Raw genomic sequence first — 19,628 nt, forward strand, 5'->3', positions numbered from 1 at the left:
GGAAGCTGCGGGCGGTCTCGCGAGAGCGGCGGGGTCAGAGGGCGGCGCGGGGATGGAGAAGCGGAGCAGGGAGGCCGGCCGCATGGAACGGGAGCTGGAGGCCGTGCAGTACCGGCCGGGTGAGAGGAGACGGGGGGATGGTATTGATGGGGGGGGGGTAGAAGGAAAGGAGGGATGGGATTGGGGGGAGAGGAAGGGGGGGAGAGGAGAGGGGGAAGGGGGCAGAGGAGAGGGGGAGGGGGTAGAGGAGAGGGGGAAGGGGGTAGAGGAGAGGGGGAAGGGGGTAGAGGAGAGGGGGAAGGGGGTAGTGGAGAGGGGGAAGGGGGTAGAGGAGAGGGGGAAGGGGGTAGAGGAGAGGGGGAAGGGGGTAGAGGAGAGGGGGAAGGGGGTAGAGGAGAGGGGGGGAAGGGGGATGGTAGGGATGGGGGGCAGAAGGAAAGGAGGGACGGGATTGGGGGCAGAAGGAAAGGAGGGACGGGATTGGGGAGAGAGGGAAGAGGGGGGTAGAGAGGGTAGGGGGAGAGGAGAGGAGAGGGGGTTGGGGGAGGGGAGAGGAGAGGGGGTAGGGGGGTAGAGGAGAGGGGGTAGGGGGGTAGAGGAGGGGGAAGGGGGAGAGGAGAGGGGGTAGGGGGGTAGAGGAGAGGGGGTAGGGGGGTAGAGGAGAGGGGGAAGGTGGAGAGGAGAGGGGGTGGGGGAGAGGGGGTGGGGGAGAGGGGGAGGGGGAGAGGGGGGTAGAGGAGAGGGGGAAGGGGAGAGGGGGGTAGAGGAGAGGGGAGAGGGGGAAGGGGAGAGGGGGTAGGGGGGTAGAGGAGAGGGGAGGGGGTAGAGGAGAGGGGGAAGGGGGTAGAGGAGAGGGGGGGAAGGGGGTAGAGGAGAGGGGGGGAAGGGGGATGGTAGGGATGGGGGGCAGAAGGAAAGGAGGGACGGGATTGGGGAGAGAGGGAAGAGGGGGGTAGAGAGGGTAGGGGGAGAGGAGAGGAGAGGGGGTAGGGGGAGAGGAGAGGGGGTAGGGGGAGAGGAGAGGGGGTAGGGGGAGAGGAGAGGGGGTAGGGGGGGTAGAGGAGAGGGGGTAGGGGGTAGAGGAGAGGGGGTAGGGGGTAGAGGAGAGGGGGTAGGGGGTAGAGGAGAGGGGGAAGGGGGAGAGGAGAGGGGGTAGGGGGGTAGAGGAGAGGGGGAAGGTGGAGAGGAGAGGGGGTGGGGGAGAGGGGGAAGGGGGAGAGGGGGAGAGGGGGCAGAGGAGAGGGGGCAGAGGAGAGGGGGAGGGGGTAGAGGAGAGGGGGAAGGGGGTAGAGGAGAGGGGGGAAGGGGGTAGAGGAGAGGGGGGGAAGGGGGATGGGGGGGCAGAAGGAAAGGAGGGACGGGATTGAGGAGAGAGGGAAGAGGGGGGTAGAGAGGGTAGGGGGAGAGGAGAGGGGGTAGGGGGAGAGGAGAGGGGGTAGGGGGAGAGGAGAGGGGGTAGGGGGAGAGGAGAGGGGGTAGGGGGGGAGAGGAGAGGGGGTAGGGGGGGAGAGGAGAGGGGGTGGGGGGGGAGAGGAGAGGGGGTAGGGGGGGAGAGGAGAGGGGGTAGGGGGGTAGAGGAGAGGGGGTAGGGGGTAGAGGAGAGGGGGTAGGGGGGTAGAGGAGGGAGAAGGGGGAGAGGAGAGGGGGTAGGGGGGTAGAGGAGAGGGGGAAGGTGGAGAGGAGAGGGGGTGGGGGAGAGGGGGAAGGGGAGAGGGGGGTAGAGGAGAGGGGGAAGGGGGAGAGGGAGAAGGGGAGAGGGGGAAGGGGAGAGGGGGTAGGGGGGTAGAGGAGAGGGGGAGGGGGTAGAGGAGAGGGGGAAGGGGGTAGAGGAGAGGGGGGTAAGGGGGATGGTAGGGATGGGGGGCAGAAGGAAAGGAGGGACGGGATTGGGGAGAGAGGGAAGAGGGGGGTAGAGAGGGTAGGGGGAGAGGAGAGGAGAGGGGGTAGGGGGAGAGGAGAGGAGAGGGGGTAGGGGAGAGGAGAGGGGGTAGGGGAGAGGAGAGGGGGTAGGGGGAGAGGAGAGGGGGTAGGGGGGTAGAGGAGAGGGGGTAGGGGGGTAGAGGAGAGGGGGTAGGGGGGTAGAGAGGGGGAAGGTGGAGAGGAGAGGGGGTAGGGGGGTAGAGAGGGGGAAGGTGGAGAGGAGAGGGGGTAGGGGGGTGGGGGAGAGGGGGAAGAGGAGAGGGGGAAGAGGAGAGGGGGAAGGGGAGAGGGGGTTAGGGGGGAGGGGGGGTAGGGGAGAGGGGGGTGGGGAGAGGGGGGAGGGTGGGGAGGGGAGGGGAGAGGGGGAGGGTGGGAAGGGGGGAGGGGAGAGGGGGAGGGTGGGAAGGGGGGAGAGGGGGGGAGATGGGGAATGAGGAAGGGGTAGAGTGGGAGAGAGGAAGGTGAAGAAAAATGAGGGGATGGGGAGGTACTAAGGGAAGGGAGGAAGGGTGTCTTGAAGGGAAGTATGGGAGAAAAGGATGCAGAGGCGATAGATGTTGAGGAGGGTACGTGACTGGTGGGGAGAAGGAGGTGGGATGAAGAGGGGTGTGAAGGTGAGGAGGGATAATGAGGGGATAGGAAAAGATGATGGGCTATACCATTTGGAAATGAGACCTTTGATACTCTGGGTCCCAGCTCACCACTGTGCACAGTGATTCTGCTTAATTCTCCCCATGTCCCATTGACTTCCCTTCGACTCAGCAACTAGCCTGCAGACCAGGGGGAATTTACCCAAGTCAGTTACCCTACCAGACTTGTCGAGCTTCAAGTGTCAGGTGTGACTCAAGGGCAAATACATTGGAAGGAACAGTGAAGCAGGTGTGCTCCGGCTTGGGAAGGTGGTAAAGATGGAATGGTTACAGGATGTAGAGGGGAGAGACATGCACGAAGGAACATGTAGTAGGTGGTGGTGTGGGAAGCTTCCACAAGATGAAGTGCAATTGGACGAAAGGATGGGGAGACTCTCGTTAAACAAGAAAGTCCTCAGATGCTGGGATTGTAGTGAAATTCACAAAGTAACTGATTCTACGTGAACTGCTGAGCTTTGTTTATTGTATGGGGAGACTGCTGTTGGTGGTCGGAGGAAGAGTGGGCTGGCAAATGTCAGGAGGGAAATGTTATCAGAAAATAGGATCTCTTTGTGTGCCTTTATGCCAAACAGTGATTGACAAATGTGTATTATGTACATGACACTAAATGAAAACTACACCCTAAAACCTTCAGTGTTCATTTTTGTCTCTTGTGAGACTTTCACAATGTAAAATTGTGTCTCAAATCATCGAACTGTGAGCATTCTTTTTTTAAATCAGCAAATATGTAGGTTCTGATTGTTTCACCATCACTCTTCCAACTCTTGTTTGCTCTTGTTCTGCTGCATTTCACAGAGAAACTTTTCAACTTGGTAACTGTTGAGAAAATATTTAATTTCACCATTGCACAAGTACTGTGTGTTTAACATGAACTAGTTTTCTGCTTAGTAAACATGCATGTTAATATTTGTCTTTATAATATCTAATATGATTTCAATCCCATTCATTGGTTTGTTGCTGCACAGTCATTAAATTTTTTAGTGCTCAACTTTTATTTGGTAGTTACAAGTAGATTGGCACAACATTATGGGCTGAAGAGTCTATACTGGGCTGTAGTGTTCTATAAATCAGATGCTTTATGTGTTACAGATGGAGCACTGTTGCTAGGAGCCTCAACATTATCTGGGCGCAGTTGGTTGGGATCGATCTGGTTGTTCAAAGACCCACTCAAGGCTCCTGATGAAAAGTCATGTACGGTTGGTGTCCAGACGCAAGCAGGCGTGGTGGATGCATGTTGGGTTTCTGGCAGAGAAATCCTTGTTGCATCTGATTCAGGTAAGGATGGACTTTCATGTTCAGTCAGTGTTAACAATTAAGAGGTTGCTTGGATCTTGGTGTCGTCACTAGTGCAAAATTTTGATTTGTTGCTGTTCAAAGCGCTGATCTTTTAAATTTTAATTGAATAGCAAAAGACAAAAGAAACCAAAGTTAATAAATAGAAGCAGCAGTTGAACCACTTCACCTGGAATTGGATCTGCATTGCATCATGAGTGTCCCCTCCACTCCCATCAACTTCCAAGATGTGCTCCTTCTTCAAAAACGTGGCTTCCCCTCCTCTACTATCAACTCGTCCCTCACCTGCACACTTCCCACCTGATCACGCACCTCAACCACCTTTCAGTTGGTTTCCTCTGATCTTTAAATCTGACAGTGTCCAGACCAGCCATTCTCAGTAGGGGCCAGCGCTTGTTTAATTGTTTTCTTTTCACCTCGCGTATCATTAAAAAAATTTTACATAGTCGGTGGGAGAGAAACCAAAAGTTTACTGCTTCACGAGGACGGGATTCATAACCTTTGAGCAGTATCCCAGGGGGGTCCATAGCCAGAGAATGTTTGAGAATGGCTGGTCTCGGTATCTGATCTCAGCTGTGACTTGGTGTGCAATTTAATTTAAAATGCTATTGACGATTTATGCAAGCTCTAAAAAATAGAATCTAACTTTAATTGGGCTCTGAAGTATGTGTGTTTCAGAGGTTGTGGGTAATTTATTCATTTCTGGATGTCACTAGCATGAGTTCTCCACTTCTAATTGTTTTATACCGGATAGAAACAGTGCAGAGGCAGGTTGTTCCATTGAAGTCCACATAACTGTTTATGCTCCTCTTGACCCTCTAGCCATCTTATCTACAGAGATCACTGTGACCCCCCTGTTTTTTTCTCCTTCACGTCCTTGCCCTACTCATTTGCATTAACTTCTACCTGTAGGAGTGAGTTCCATATTCTCAGCACTCTTTGGATAAAGAATTTTCTTTTGAGAGGTTTCTTGGTAACTTTTTGTAACTAATGATTTCTAGTTGTGCTGTTCTGCAAAACAGGAAATATTTCATTTTCTCTCACTGGCCTCGAGTGTATCTTCCAGCGAGGGTTCAAATCGAGCTGGATCAGTGGTATGATGACTTGCTTTGTGTAAGGATCACCTTGTACTGACTGCACGCATTCATTTTGCCACGTTGAGATAGTCCAGGATCCACATCCAGCTTCCCTTCATTGGCCAGAGGTCTCACTCTGAATTGTTGTACTTGTTCCGCAGGTACTGTGGAATTGTGGGAGGTGGACGAAAGTGAAGGGCTGGTGGTGAACAAGTTCAGTAAATGTGAACACGATGATGTTGTCACGAAAGTGAGTGTTCTCTCTGGTGAAACACAAGCAGTTAGCAGCAGTCTAGATTGCAGGTTTGTAATATCATCCTCCTTCAAACAGTTTTGCTTTGCTTGGTGTTTTTTTTGTTGATGCAATAACCACCTGTATGATGAATAATGAATGCCTGTGGGGCTTGCAATATTCACTGATCTGAAGACTTTCCCTCCTAACACTTGCATTGTAGAGCCTCCCCCTTGATTCAAAGCTTTGGTCATCTACTTTAATTTCTCCTGTGGTCGTGTTTTTCCTCATTTGGATGAGAGGGTCTGAGTAAAAATTGGGCAAATTTGACTTGTTTTTTTCTTGAGCATAGAAAGCTTGAGGGATGACCTTAAGAGCCATTGATAGGGTGATAGTCAGAATTTTGGACATACAGCACAGTAACAGCCTCTTCAGCCCATGAGTCTGTGCTGCCCAATTGACTTACAACCCCCAGTACTTTTTTTTTGAAGGGTGGGAGGAATCCAGAGCCCTGGGAGGAAACCCACGCAGACATGGGGAAAATGTACAAACTTGTTACAGACACCGCGGGATTTGAACTTTCTATTTTTCTGTGAAGATCTTGGTGGTCTTCTGTCTGTATCTGTGTTTGTGTCTTCTTCTCTTCTTTGTACCTGTGTGTCTTCTGTTTTTCCTGATGAGCTGCTTGTATCTCTTTGTTGGGCTTCTTGCTGCTGGTCCTCCCCTCCTGGGCTGCTCATCTGCGTGCTTCCTGACGTTGGTCTTCTTGTTGGTCTTCCCTCTGTCTATTTCCCATGTCTGTCTCATCGTTCCCTCTTCTTCTGTCTTCCTTGTCCTCCAGCTGAGAGCCCTGGTGTCGGGCATGCCTCAGCTGCTCAGTCTGTGACAGGCCGCTCCTCTGCTGAGCCCCCCTCACGCTGGTGTCCTCTTTCTCCTTTGGTTGTGCACTTTTGTTTGGCTCCGAGTGCCATTTTTGTAATGCTCCGGCTGGTGGGTCGCGACTCCGCAGGGCAGGCACTGACCTCGAGGGTCTTTCTTCTCTGGCGACTTTTCTACTTCTTTTATTCCAGTTGTTCTTACTTTCTCCTTCTTGGAAGCCATCTTCTTTCTCTTCTATCTATCTTTATCTTCTATTTCTTGTGTTCTATTTCTGTTATGCTTTGCTCTTTCCTAACTTTTTTCCTATTTTCCTGGAGAGGGCTGGTTTTCCCGACTGGCTACTACTCCATCACGTGACTCCTCCTGTAATTACTTTTAGAGGGCATATTAATCAGACTTGTGTGAGTGTATGTTATAACGTGCTTATCCCAATAATGAAAGCAACATAGTCATTCTGAAATTTGAAAAGGATTTGAAATGGTCCTCTGAAGGATTATAAAAGGTAAATATTTGGTAATAATTCCTGATTAATTACTTATCATTTAACCATGAAACTATTGAAATGCTAAAAATAGGCTGAATTATGTGAGCTTTAGTTTAACCTACAATAACCAAGCTCTTTGATTTATTAGTGTGAAGGTTTGGGACCTAGAACAGAAGACGGTGCTGAAATCCTACCAAGGTGAGTAAGAACAGCTGTGAGATGAACTAATCTTTCACTCTTGAACAGTTCCTGACTTGACCCTCAAAGTGCACCTTTTAATTTGAATAGGATTCTTGTGCACTGAAAATACCAATTATGAATGAAAAGATGAAAATTTATTATACAGTCAAGTTTATTGTCATCTGATTGTACGAGTGCAAAAGAGCGTTCTCTGCTCCTCAGTGCAAACCACGCAGACACACAACCAGACATGACACACAAACATTTCATATGCAGGACAGGCAGACTTTGACAAGCCACAATTTGCAATGGGAATTTGCATAATAATAAAAATGTAAAGGTTGGTTTGTTGCACTTGGCAAGGACATTTCCAAAATCTATAGGTTTTTTTTTAGATCTTTTATAATATTTTATTTATAAATTTTAAACCTCAATAATAATTACATTAAATTCAAAGGTAATTTCAAAAAATTATACATGTGGTATATAAAACCCACCCTGCCCCCCAAAACTGCTAAAAAGAAAAGAAAATAGAAAAAAAGTTCTGGAATAGAGCGTTTATATCATGTTGGAGGTTACCAAGAAATGAGGTCTTCAGAGAGTCAATTAAACATAAAAACCCACGTTTTGTAAATATGGGCACCAGATTTTCCAAAATACGTGATATTTGTTTTGTAAATTGTAAGTAATCTTCTCAAGTGGTATACAGCTACAAAGTTCTGCATGCCATCTTTCCATCTATTTCTGACTTCCAAGTTATTGCTATACATTTCCTAGAAACTGCTAAAGCAGTTTGTACAAATTCAATTTGATACATAGTTAATTTTAATTTAGGTCTTAAAGCTTAATGTTACTCAATAAAAAATAACATTGGATCCTGTGGGAAATTAACCCCCATAATTTGTTTTTTAGTTCTTTTATGTAGTCAGGTGTCTGAAAAGAAACAGAAAAAACAGGAAATATTCGACAGGTCTGGCAGCATCTGTGGGCAACTGTAGTTTCACATCAAAGATCCTTTCTCAGAATCCACCTGAAATATTCACTTTATTTCTTTTACTACAGATGCAGAACCTACCGAGTGTTTTCAACTATTTCTTTTTCTGTACGAGATCCAAAATCTGATTTAGAAAGAATAGAACAGCATTAAGTAGTGGGATACGATTATTCTTTGAAACAAAATCTGTGTGTGTGTGTGAATGTGGTTTCCCGAGAGAGAAATGCTGGAGGCATTGGTGTTACACAATTCGGAGGCTAAAAATCAGCTGGTATAAACCCTGTAAAAAGGTTTAAAAGTTTTTGCAGCATAAACCTCCCACTGTATTGCTTTCTATCACTAATTGATGCTGGGGTGCGAAGATTAGTGGTTGCTTTGGATCCTAACCTTTTTTCTTCATGTTTTAATCAATTTAATTCCATTTAGTTAAAAAGCTCCTGCTTATCCAGAATATTCATTACTTATGTTTTTGTAATCACTTGTTGACTGGTGCACAGTTAACAGCCATTGTTGATGTTATGTACCACACAATCTGCCGTTCTGGTCAGCGCATTGTTGGAAAGATGTGGATACTTTGGAGAGAAGGCAGAAAATGTTCACTTGGCTGTTGTCTAGAATACAAAATATGAAGTAAGGAGAGGTTGGACAAACTTGGCTGTTTTCTCTGAAGTGCCAGAGTCTGAGGGGAGACCTGATAGAGATTTATAAATAGAAGATGTTGATAGGGTGGACAAGATCTTTTTCCAAGGGTAAAACTGGAGGAGATGAGTTGAAGGATGGGTTGGGGGAGTTCTAAGGCGGTGTGGGGGGTGTAATTTACACAGTTGTAGGTGTCTGGAGTGGTTGTGGAAGCAGATACTACAGTGATGTACAAGAGGCTTCTACACCACTGGTTTTCAACACTTTTCTTTCCACTCACATCCCACTTTAAGTAATCCTTATGCCATCGGTGCTCTGTGATAAGTAAGGGATTGCTTAAGGTGGGATGGAAGTGGGAAGGGAAGGTTGAAAATCACTGCTCTAGACCCAATTGATACTGAAATATTTGGCTTGAGAAAAATGGTCATTGGCCCATTTCCTTTGGAGTTCTGAAACCGTGCACATAACGAGTCAATGAGGTACGATTAAAACAGTGGGTTTCAAACTTTTTCTTTCCGCCCACAGAGCACCTTAAGCAATCCCTTACTAATCGCAGAGCACCTATGGCATAGGGACTACTTAAAGTGGGATGTGAGTGGAAAGAAAATGGTTGAGAACCACTGGTGTAGACGGATGAACATGCAAGGAGGGAAGTATCAGGTAGAAACAGCAAATTAGTTTAACTTCAGCAATGCAATCAATGTATCCAAAGGGTCTGTTCCTGTGGTGTGCATGCTGGGTACATGCCACACAGCTGTGGTTAATTCTAGCTACAGCTTGCATCCTTTACTAGTTTATTTCTTTTCATAGGGTGGGGAGAGGGATGATTACAGGCATTTATTTGCAGGTCTGCTCATAAAAGAATACTCGTGTAAAGAGGAAAAGACAAAAGTTTGATGTTTTCGAGATTAAAAGTCTTGATGTGATCAGATTGTGCGCAAGAACAACTGCATTTAGGATTATTAAAAATAGGGAGTCTCCAGGTGGCGCTCATGGAGTGAACACGTTTTGGTTTTTGCTCCATAAAATATACTATTTTTAACCTGTATCCACCTTTGAACTAACTTCACAGAAGTCAGAAAGATCTTTATTATTTCTCTAATTATACTTGAGTCTGAAAATTTTGAAGAAATGACTGAAGGAAAAGCTACACGAGCTAAAACCCGGGCAGAAGAAGGTAACGGCCGAGAGAAGAAACAACCAGACATTAAGTGAGATGACCTTCACTGACTTTTTAAAATTCTTTCGTGATGAATTCAAAGATGTTTGTCGCAAAAAAGACCTAGCTGTACTTCGTACAGCTTTAATTGCCTCAGAAGCTGAAACCAAAAAACAACATACCTTAATTGCAGCTCTTCAAACTGAAGTTCAACAAAAAGAGATTAGACTGACTGAGGTCGAACAGAAACTTTCCAAAGCAATTAAACAACTAGAAGCGCTCCAGCTGAAAAGCATTGATTCAGAGAACCGTTCCAGAAGACAAAATATTCGTTTGGTTGGAATTCCTGAAGGCATTGAGAAAGGAGATCTCCTGACGTTTTTTGCCGAGCTTTTAAAAGAAGCATACCCATCCGAATTCCCTGCTGATCCACCGCTACTTGATAGAGTACATCGTATCTGGAACCGAAATGCTGAAGCTTCCAAACCCAGGATTATTAAAAATATACTTTGGTCAAGAATTAACTTGTTGAGTGTTTCTAATTACAGCTCACTCGGGGTCCGTGATGTGTGTTGCTGCATGCCCTGGCAATGCAAACCTTTTCCTGTCGTGTGCTCAGGTAAGTTGAAATCAATTTCCTTATTAACTGTAAAATTGTCTTGTTTATGTGCAAATGTTCCATTAAGGCACAAATTACAAAATCTTTTCACAAAGTTCAACTTCTCTTGTGTTCTTTACAGCCAACAAATTTAACAGCTGCACTTTAGAAGTGTAAATTTCCAGAAAGCTGATCTTTCTTTCCTTGGTTATACTGGATAAAGTTAACTCCAGCTTGCACGTTTAAAATAAATTATACAAAACAGGAGTCGGCCATTACTAGTCACGCCTGCTCCGCCGTTCGATGAGATCATGGCTGCTCTGATGATAGGACACAGTAGGATATGAGTCCAGGTTTTCCAGTGGTAATGAAGGACAACCTGTTGGCATTCACTGTTCTTGCCATGAAACTGAACAGCTTCTGAGTTATTCACCAGACAACGAGTTACTGGAGGAACTCGGGCAGCATCCATGGGGAATAGGTCCTGACCTGAAACTTTGACTGACCACGGTGCTCCCTAGCCCACTGAGTACCTCCAGCAAACCACTGCTTGCTCAAGGTTCCAGCACCTGTGGTTTTGTGTTTTCTGAGCTTCTGGATCATGTCTGCACATTGAAGCCGAATTCTTGAGGAGCTGCTGTCAGTAATTCCCTTCATCTCCACAAGGAGCGCTGTTTAGCAATCTGCAGGAATAATCGAAGAGAAGGACTAATTTTTACAGATGTTCGATAAAATACTCTGAGAATGTTATGATCCATTGCAGAAGGTGCAAGAGAGGTTTTAGTGCTGTGCTTTCTATAATTACTCTTTATAAACCTTTCAGGCCCTACATTGAAAATGTGGCTTTTAATACTGTTTAAATTTTTTTAAATTTAGACATACAGCACGATAACAGGCCCTTCCAGCCCACGAGTGCAGGCTGCCCAATTACACCTAATTGACCTACAAGCACCCCTTCCCCTTTACGTTTTGAAGGATGGGAGGAAACCAGAAGCCCTGGGGGAATACTCACGCAGACACGGGAAGAATGTACCAGCTCCTTACAGGCAGTGCGGGATTCGAACCCCGGTCACTGGCGCTGTAACAGTGTCGCACGAACCACTATGTGAACCATGTTTTAATTTTTTTTTAATATTAGAAATTTTGAAAAGTAAAATAGATTTTAAGATCTTCCTTATGATTTAAAAAGTATACGATTTTCTCCATCTTTTTGGCTGGCTCTGGTTTTGCTGTACGCTCTACTATCTTGGTAAATATCAGTAGTTTGGCATAGAATTACATTCACCCTAGTTAGGGTGGCAAATCACATGTCAGCAATATTTATAAATCGGGTCAAATTATGATAATTGCTTCAAATTTTCACTCAATTGCTTCATAAGTGCAGGTCCAACAGGGATCTGAACTTCTGTATATTGTAACAATAAGGCAGGCTTTCTCCTGAATTCAGTATTGATAGTCATACAGCATTGAAACAAGCTCTTCGGCCCCACACGTCTATGTTGACTAAGTTGCCATTGTGGGTGTCCTATTTGCCTGTGTTTTGTCCACATCCTATCCAGAAACCTCTCCAAATGTCTTTTGAAGGTCAGAATTGTTCCCACTTCCTCCTACAGCTCGTTTCAAATATGGACTATGCCCTGAGTGAAAAATGTGCCTGCCAGGTTCCTCCTAAATCACTCCTCTCTCACTTTAAACCTATGCCCTCTAGTTCTGGAATCAACTATCTTGGGAAAAACTGGGAGCATTCTTTTTATCCGTGAACCTCATGAGCTTATAAACCTCAGTGATCATCCCTCCCTCTCCTTCACTGGCGGGGATGAAGACCCAGCCTGTCCACTCTCTCCCTCTAACTCATTGGCTCCTGTCCTGTCAAATCTCCACTGCACATAGAGCTCGAAATGTGCCTTTTTCTTTTAAAAAGAGAAAACATTTTGACAAAAATTAGAGCCTTTTACTGAGTGCCTTTGTAGCCCCTTGAAATGGGATTTCTTTGTATAAGATGTCAGTGTGAAATGTTAACATGAAAATGAGCATGTATTGAGAATCTAATTGTTACTGTTGGTGGAAACTGTCATAGAGTTTTGTTGAGTGGTGTCACATATCAAGAACTGACAGAGAAGGTTGTGTATAAATATACGTTACATGTTGCATCCTGATCATTTATAAAGCTGCTATTATTAGATCCATGATGCTGTTACAATAATGCAGCAAAGTCATTGAATAATATTGTTAAAGTTAACATTGAAGCTGTGGTTAGTAAAATAAATGTTAAAAAAAGTTGTGTAAATATTAGTTTGTGCAAAGTATGGCATGAATCTAGTTACCAATCCACCTAACAAATCCTGGGGGAAGGCTAGATTCTGATCCAGAATTGGAATTTATTGTCACAAAATTCGTTGGTTAGCTGCAGCATTAGAGGTGCTAAATTGCTATAAATTAAATCTTTTTTTTAAAAAAAACTGCAAAAGAGAAGAAAGTGAGATAGTGTCTGTGGTTCATTGTCCATTCAGAATCATTCCTGATCCAGCCTCGTTCATTGCTGATGTCAAAAGAGATGATAGCTTAGCAAGTAGTTGGATGTAAACTGATCCCTCTCTCTCGATCCCCTTTCAGGACAGGAGACTTTTACTATGGGACAGAAGAAATTCCAAACCAGCTTTGCGGATCGGTGTGTATCTTGCCTCCATTTGTGATGTCTGTATTTGATCCATTAGTAATTCCAACTTTAAGCTCGCTGTTTGCATTTCCTATCAGTGTGTTGTGTCTAAAGGATTGATGGGATGTTATAATATCGAGGTCCGGGACCTGAATCCAGTGTTTGCCTTAAGAAACTCCTAATGTAAAGTTTCAGGAAAAAATGACATGTATGAAAAAGGAACTACTGTTTTCCACAGTTGGTGGCGATTGACTGAGAGGGTTATAAACTCAGAAAGGAGGCCAGGTATTGGTGTATCTCTGAGAATCCCAGAGAAAGGGTAAAATGTGGTATAGGTTAACGAGAAGTTGGAAAGTATTGATTAGTTCTTGTTGTTTGACCATGAAAAGACAAGGAAGCACTAAGGGTTCTGAAGTCCCGACGGCGCATGGGATTATATATGAACACAGTGAAGATGGGGAATTGGGGAAATTTAGCTGTCATCTTGGCTTCTGATAATTGCCTGTTCTTCGAAATGTTCCATCTCTCTCCAGACACGGGCTTGCTGCACACCTGTGCAACCACGGTGACATGGCACCTGCACAACGAGCAAGTCTTTGCCTTTGGTAAGACCATCATTAGTTTGAGCTGAATTATCTTCAACCTGTTCATATAAACCATTGGCAGGAGGCAGGGTGTTCTTTTATAGACCTGCAGGCCTTTTGGCCCAAAAGCCCCTGCCACCCAATTGACCTATCAACCCCGGTACGTTTTGAACAGTGGGAGGAAACTGGAGCACCCGGAGGAAACCCATGCAGATATGAGGAGAACGTACAAACTCCTCACAGACAGTGGGAGATTCAAACCTGGGTTGTTACGGTGTTGCGCTAAGCGTATTGGTAAGAGTCTGAGAGCGAGCTGGACACAGCTGGTCATGTGGATGGCGTCGCGGTTAGTGCAACACTGTAAGGAGTTGGTACGTTCTCCTCGTCTCTGGGTGGGTTTTTCCTGGGAGATCCGGTTTCCTCCCATCTTTCGAAGTGTACTAGGGATTGTATGTTAATTGGGTGACACAGACTCATGGGCCTGAAAGGCCTGTTACTTTGCTGTGTGTTTAATTGTTTTTTTTTTATAATTTTTTATTTTTCACACTATGAACCATACCAACCAAAATATATACAAACGTTTCTCATTAAATTTACAGAGTGGCCTTTTCTCCCTTTTCTGTGTGTTTAAATTTAAAATTAAATTGAAAAAAAAAGCAAAATAAAGTTCATGTTTATATAACAGGGGTAGAGTGTTCAACTTTACACAATGTGTCATTTTCCTCGAATAATTAGTTAGAAGCTATTTCTATAAAAGTATTTTACATTCAAAATCATTTTGTTTAACAGGGACTGAAAATGGAATTGTTGGTGTAAAACACTTGCAGAGTCGGGCTGATTCTATTCGGAGCTCCAAGCTGCATTCACGGACCGTGACTGCTCTGCAGTATTCCTCGCACAGGTGGGTACCATTAAAATGTGGGATGTCCCAGTAATAATTCATTGTGTTTACAGTGACCGGTGTTGACTTCTTTTGGTGCTGGTGAAGGGAAAACTTAAGTTTGATTGGTAATGGTATATTTTTATTTTGATAGAATAAGCCTTCTTGTAACGGGAAGCTGGGAAGATGACTGGCTCAGGGAAATAAGTGGAGTTGGACAGTTTTGGGATATCACTATTCTGACATGCTTAAACTTAGAAGGACAGAACTCTACAGATGTATCAGGATGCCTCAGTGCATGGGACGGGAACTGCTCTGTCCAACTGCAGAAGGTGTTTGCACAACCCCAACACACCCTCCTCCTCGCCTCTTTCTACAATCCCGCTGACATGCCAACATGCTAAAAGACTCATCCTACCCCACACACTCTCTTCACCACCACCCCCACCCCTTTCAGGAAGAAGAATCACAAGTGTGAGATCACACACCACCAATTTCAAGGGCAGTTTTGTTCCTGCCTTTTTCAGACTCCTGATCGAATCCCAGAATAGTAACATGTTACTTCTGTTCTTTGCCAACTGGTCCCTGTCTAAAATTGCACATCTGTACTTGAGGTAGTATGTACAAGGTACCTACTGGTCTATTTCTATCACTCCCTTGGTAATGTGACAATAACTTGAACATAAGATTTAATTTTACTGCCACCTCTTCTGTGTAACCAGATTTGATTAAAATGTTTGTATTTTGACCTTTTAAGGTGCAAATACATAGAGTATCCCGAAAATGTTGATCTCCCCTCTGAGCATAATCTCCTGCTGAAGTAATCAAGCATTGTTCTTTATACCTTGCAGTACAGATGCTCAGATATTGGTATTAACACCCTGCTCGAGGGACTCAACAGGTCGAGCAGCATCAGTGGGAGAAAAAGAATGATCAATGTTTCAGTCAGAACCCTTCAAGACTGGAGAAGGATCTTGATGAACACCCAACAATGAAGGGCTCTGGCCCAAAACATGGACATTTGTCATTCTCCCATGGATGGTCTGTGTACGTCCTTTCTTGGTTTCTCCTTCCAAAATGCAACACTTCACACTTGTCTGCATTAAATTCCATCTGCCATTTTTCCATTTAATCCAAATCCCTTTGCAACCTTTGAAAACCTTCTTCGCTGTTCACCACGCCTCCAGTCTTAGTGTTATCAGCAAACTTGCTGATCACCACATTAACATCCAGATCATTGATATAGATGCCAAACAACAATGGTCCCAGCACCAATCCCTGAGGCACCACTAGTCACAGGCCTCCAGTCTGAGAAGCATCATCCACCACTACACTCTCGCTTCTCCTGTCCAGCCATTGTCGAATCCAGTTCACCTTCCTGACCAACCACCCACATTGGACATTGTCTACATGGACTTTAGCAAGTCCTTTAACAAAGTCCAGTACTCTTCCTTCATCAACTTTCCTGGTAATGTTCTTGAAACACTCTATAAGATTGGTTAACCACAACCTTCCATGCACAAAGCCATGTTGACTATCCATAATCAGTCCCTATCTATTCAAATACTTTGAGAAAAACAAGCAGTGAATGTTAATTGTCCAATCGATGTTTTTAAGGGAGGTGTGAAGGGGAAACATTGTGAGAGTGAGTGATGTTTCACCTTTTGACTTTGCAGTTCTCTCCACTTGGCTTCAGTCAGTGAAGATTGTACTCTGGCCGTTGTTAACTCTGACCTCTCAGAAGTGTAAGTGTCTTAAAGAACTGCTTGAGTTTTCCCATAAATATTCAACAACATCAAAATTGATCCCTTAATTAAAATTTTTTCCAGGTTTAGGAACCAGTCGCACAAGGACTTCATTCGAGGTGTATCCTGGTCGCCTCTGAATTCCAATGTACTCAGCACAGCTGGTTGGGATCATCAGGTGCTACACCACACCATCAGCTTGGATAAGGCAGCAGACTCGGTGTGAGGAGAGGCACTGAATGATGTAGAACCTTCATTTTGTACTTTTTCTATGGCTGAGCCCCAAGCAGAGAAGCAAAGTCGGTCCAAAGTGGTGAAGCAGTGTTAGAGAAAGGGGGAGAGGCGAGGATGGAAATGATTCACGACCCTCCACGTTGCTGCTTGGAAACATTAACTCACTGTCTTCCCCCTCATCAAGTTCCAAAAACGTGTGTGGACCCACCTAGATCTGCTATGTGTGCAGAGTGTTCTTGACTAGGTTCTCTCTCTGATAGGCAGGCAGCCTATGGAAATGGGGAAAATGGGATGGTTTAGAATTGAGTGGCCACTGGATGTGGTATTCTTGATTCAGTGGCTTGAGAAATACATGGGTGGTCTGGATCTCCTGCAATACTGTAAACCCTGTGTCTGTTTCGCATTGAGTTCAGATCCACCAAGAAAAGGATTAAACAAGCACGTTTATTAAACATGATCTCTACTTGTCAATTTTTCTGATTTCTGTATCTGTGTTAGTTAAGAAACTAGATGATGAGATTTTATTGTCATGTACATCCTGTTATCCAAAATTCAAGCAACTGGCAAAAAAATGGGGAATAATAAATAGGTAAAACGTACAGAAGTTTAAAATTGGTGCACCTCGCTGTTAGTTCACCAAACACGCAGTCTCAAGCAACCAGAAAATTCACTGGTCTGGCATCTACCAATTCCCATGGGGCTGGGTATCAGGGGTTTTACTGTACATAAGATATAGGAGCAGATGGCAGCCAGTTGAGTCCATCCACTATACCGTCATGAGCTGATCTATTCTCCTTGCCTTCTCCCCATAACCTTGATGCATTTGTACATTCTGGAGATGGACCAAAATTCTAACTTGCTGCAGTCACACTGATGGGAATATTTCCAAGTGGGTGATTTGAGGGAACCCTGCGGGCGGAGGTGTCCTGCAGCTGTTGCTCTGTCCACGGTGGCAGAGGGCACAGGTTTGGGAGCTGCGGTTGGCCACTGCACCATCTCTGATAGCAGTCAACGTTAGTCCAGCTCTCAGACACCTGCCTCATGGGCATTAGGAGTTGTTGCATTGCAGTCACCCAGAGCATCCCTCACTCGTGCCTTGTGTGGAATGGCTTCGGGCTCTAGTTATTTGCTTTTGCATCCTTGGGCAGTGGTGATCACCCAGCAGTATTGGTGAGGAGCTCAGTAATGATGATCTGAAATTCCATCATCCTCCACACCACAGAAGCCAGGCTCTGGAGTGGCAGTGGAACCCACAGAACCAGTGGCACCTGCTGACAAAGCAGCAGTGTTGTGTCCCACAAAAGTCATTCTAGTGATTTAAAAATAACTTCCCTGTCACCTTGGACAGATCTGAAACTAATCCAGTTAATTGTATATGGATTTGTATTTTAATGTCATCAGGCTGATCAGTGGTGTGAAACCTGCAACAGTTTCGCCCTTCAGCTCACCATGCCTGTGCCAACCTCAACTATATATTCCCCCCCTGCCCTATCTTTCCACACTGCCTCCATGCTATGGTGAATCTGTCAAATTTGTTGCCCATTGAAGCAGAAGAGGTAACCTCTGTAAATATATTTAAGATGAGGTTGGATAGATTTCTACACTGAGGGAATTAAGGAATATAGGGAAAAGGCAGGTAGGTGGAGATGAGCCGATCATCAGATCAGCCATGATCGTATTGAACAGCGGAGCAGGAGTCGGCCATCCTCACACCTTAAGCCTGACCATCTAAAGAATGTGATCCAGGGATGTCTGACCTCTCTATAGCTAATAGTTTCCAAACAGGGCAGCACTGTTTCCAAACAGTGAACATCTTCTGCACTCTCTCCAAAGCCTCCACATCCTTCCAGAAGTGTACACCCAGAACTGCACACAATACTCCAAACGTGGCCTAACCAAAGTTCCAGACTGGTGCAACTTGACCTCCCAACTTTTATACTTGATGCCCTGACTGATGATGCTGTACGCTGTTCATCAACTTGTGCGGCCACTCAGAGAGCTACCTCTTGTTCCGGAGGGTCCTGTGTACTTTCCTCTTGCATTTGATCTCCGGCTGTACGATTGTTCAAGTTAAACTCCTCTTTTGCCCAAATTCCAAACAAACAGATCTATGTCCTGTGTGCAGCAGGATGTAGATCAGTTACAGGATGTGTTGCAGCTTTACAAAACTTTAGTCAGGTCACACTCTGGATGCCCCATTACAGGAAAGATGTGGCGGCTTTGGAAAAGGTGCAGAAAAGTGGAAAGTTTCACTGTTTTAATCTTACCTCGACTTGTTATGTGCAGTTTCATAACTTCAAAGGAAATGGGCCAATGACAATTTTTCTCAAGCCAAATATTTCAGTAACAATTGGGTCTGGAGAGTGATTTTCATCCTTCTCTTCCCACTCACATGCCATCCCTTACTAATCACAGAGCACCGATGGCATCGGGATTACTTCAAGTGGGATGTGAGTGGAGAGAGAAAGGTTGAGACCCACTGAAGTCCACTGTTTGACCTGCTGAGTTTCTCCAGCATTGTGTTTCTAGATTTATGAGTTCATTGCCTAGATTTGAGGGTATGAGATCTAGGCACTGGCTAGCAAATGAGGAGGCCAGTTTACACAAAAGGGTCCTTCAATCATAGCAAAGAGATTGCAGGGGAGGATAGAATGTGGAAGAGTTCTGACCTGAAACATCAGCCGAGCTTTTTCTTCCACTTGTTGCTTGACGCACTGAGCTCCTCCAGCAGAGTGTGTGTTTGTTCCAGGTTCAAGCCTCTTGTGCCTCCAGGACAATGTGATTAGCAGCCAAGAATTTGATATTCATAATTTTAATGACATTTCAGAATAAATGGTGCGGTAAATATAACTCACCTATGTTCTCTATTTAATTGTAGACTCCATTTTTAATTTTTAGAAAATTTTAATACATTTTAAATTAGTTACACAGCACAGTAACAGGTCCTTCCAGCCCACGAGTCCGTGCTGCCCAATTATACCCAATTAACCTACAACTCCAGTACGTTTTGAAGGGTGGGTGGAAACTGGAGTCCCCATAGGAAACCCCTTGCAGACAGGGGGAGAACGTACAAACCTCTTGCATACGATTTTGAATCTGGTTTGCTGGCGCTGTGACAGTGTTGCCCTAACCACTTCGCTAATTGTTCTTGTCACTGAAGGAGTTAACAAGAAAGAAAAACTGATTGCCTTCATAAAAACATGCAGATTAAAAAGTGACTGAAAAAAGATTGCAGTTTTGAAGGTTAGTGACAGGATGATAAGAATTCACAAGATATAGAAACATCTGGCCTGTCGAGCCTTCCCCGCCGTTCAATCACATTCTCTCTCCCCTCCCCCCCCATCTGCCTTTTCCCCCCCATAACTCGCAATTCCCCTGCTATCTCACTGTGACTTAAATCAACTTAATGAGGCAGCCATCACTGT

The 19,628-nt window shown here is 45.1% G+C and overlaps 1 protein-coding gene across 2 annotated transcripts; it reads left to right on the forward strand.

Moving 5' to 3' along the window:
• The first annotated feature begins 34 nt into the window (after window positions 1-34).
• LOC138765246 (methylosome protein WDR77-like) lies at window positions 35-16,660 on the forward strand. 2 transcript variants are annotated; one of them, XM_069942249.1, is made up of 10 exons: window positions 35-119; window positions 3,660-3,845; window positions 5,101-5,242; window positions 6,683-6,732; window positions 10,055-10,125; window positions 12,718-12,772; window positions 13,294-13,365; window positions 14,134-14,245; window positions 15,901-15,969; window positions 16,054-16,660. In XM_069942249.1, the coding sequence occupies exons 1-10, from the start codon at window positions 53-55 to the stop codon at window positions 16,193-16,195; spliced, it is 966 nt and encodes a 321-aa protein (XP_069798350.1). In that variant the 5' UTR covers window positions 35-52; the 3' UTR covers window positions 16,196-16,660. The 2 variants fall into 2 exon arrangements, with proteins under 2 accessions (XP_069798350.1, XP_069798351.1); XM_069942250.1 differs by lacking the exons at window positions 15,901-15,969; window positions 16,054-16,660 and adding an exon at window positions 15,076-15,256.
• The last annotated feature ends 2,968 nt before the right edge of the window (window positions 16,661-19,628 follow it).

The sequence above is a fragment of the Narcine bancroftii genome, chromosome 5, assembly GCF_036971445.1.
Source record: "Narcine bancroftii isolate sNarBan1 chromosome 5, sNarBan1.hap1, whole genome shotgun sequence".
NCBI lineage: Eukaryota > Metazoa > Chordata > Chondrichthyes > Torpediniformes > Narcinidae > Narcine > Narcine bancroftii.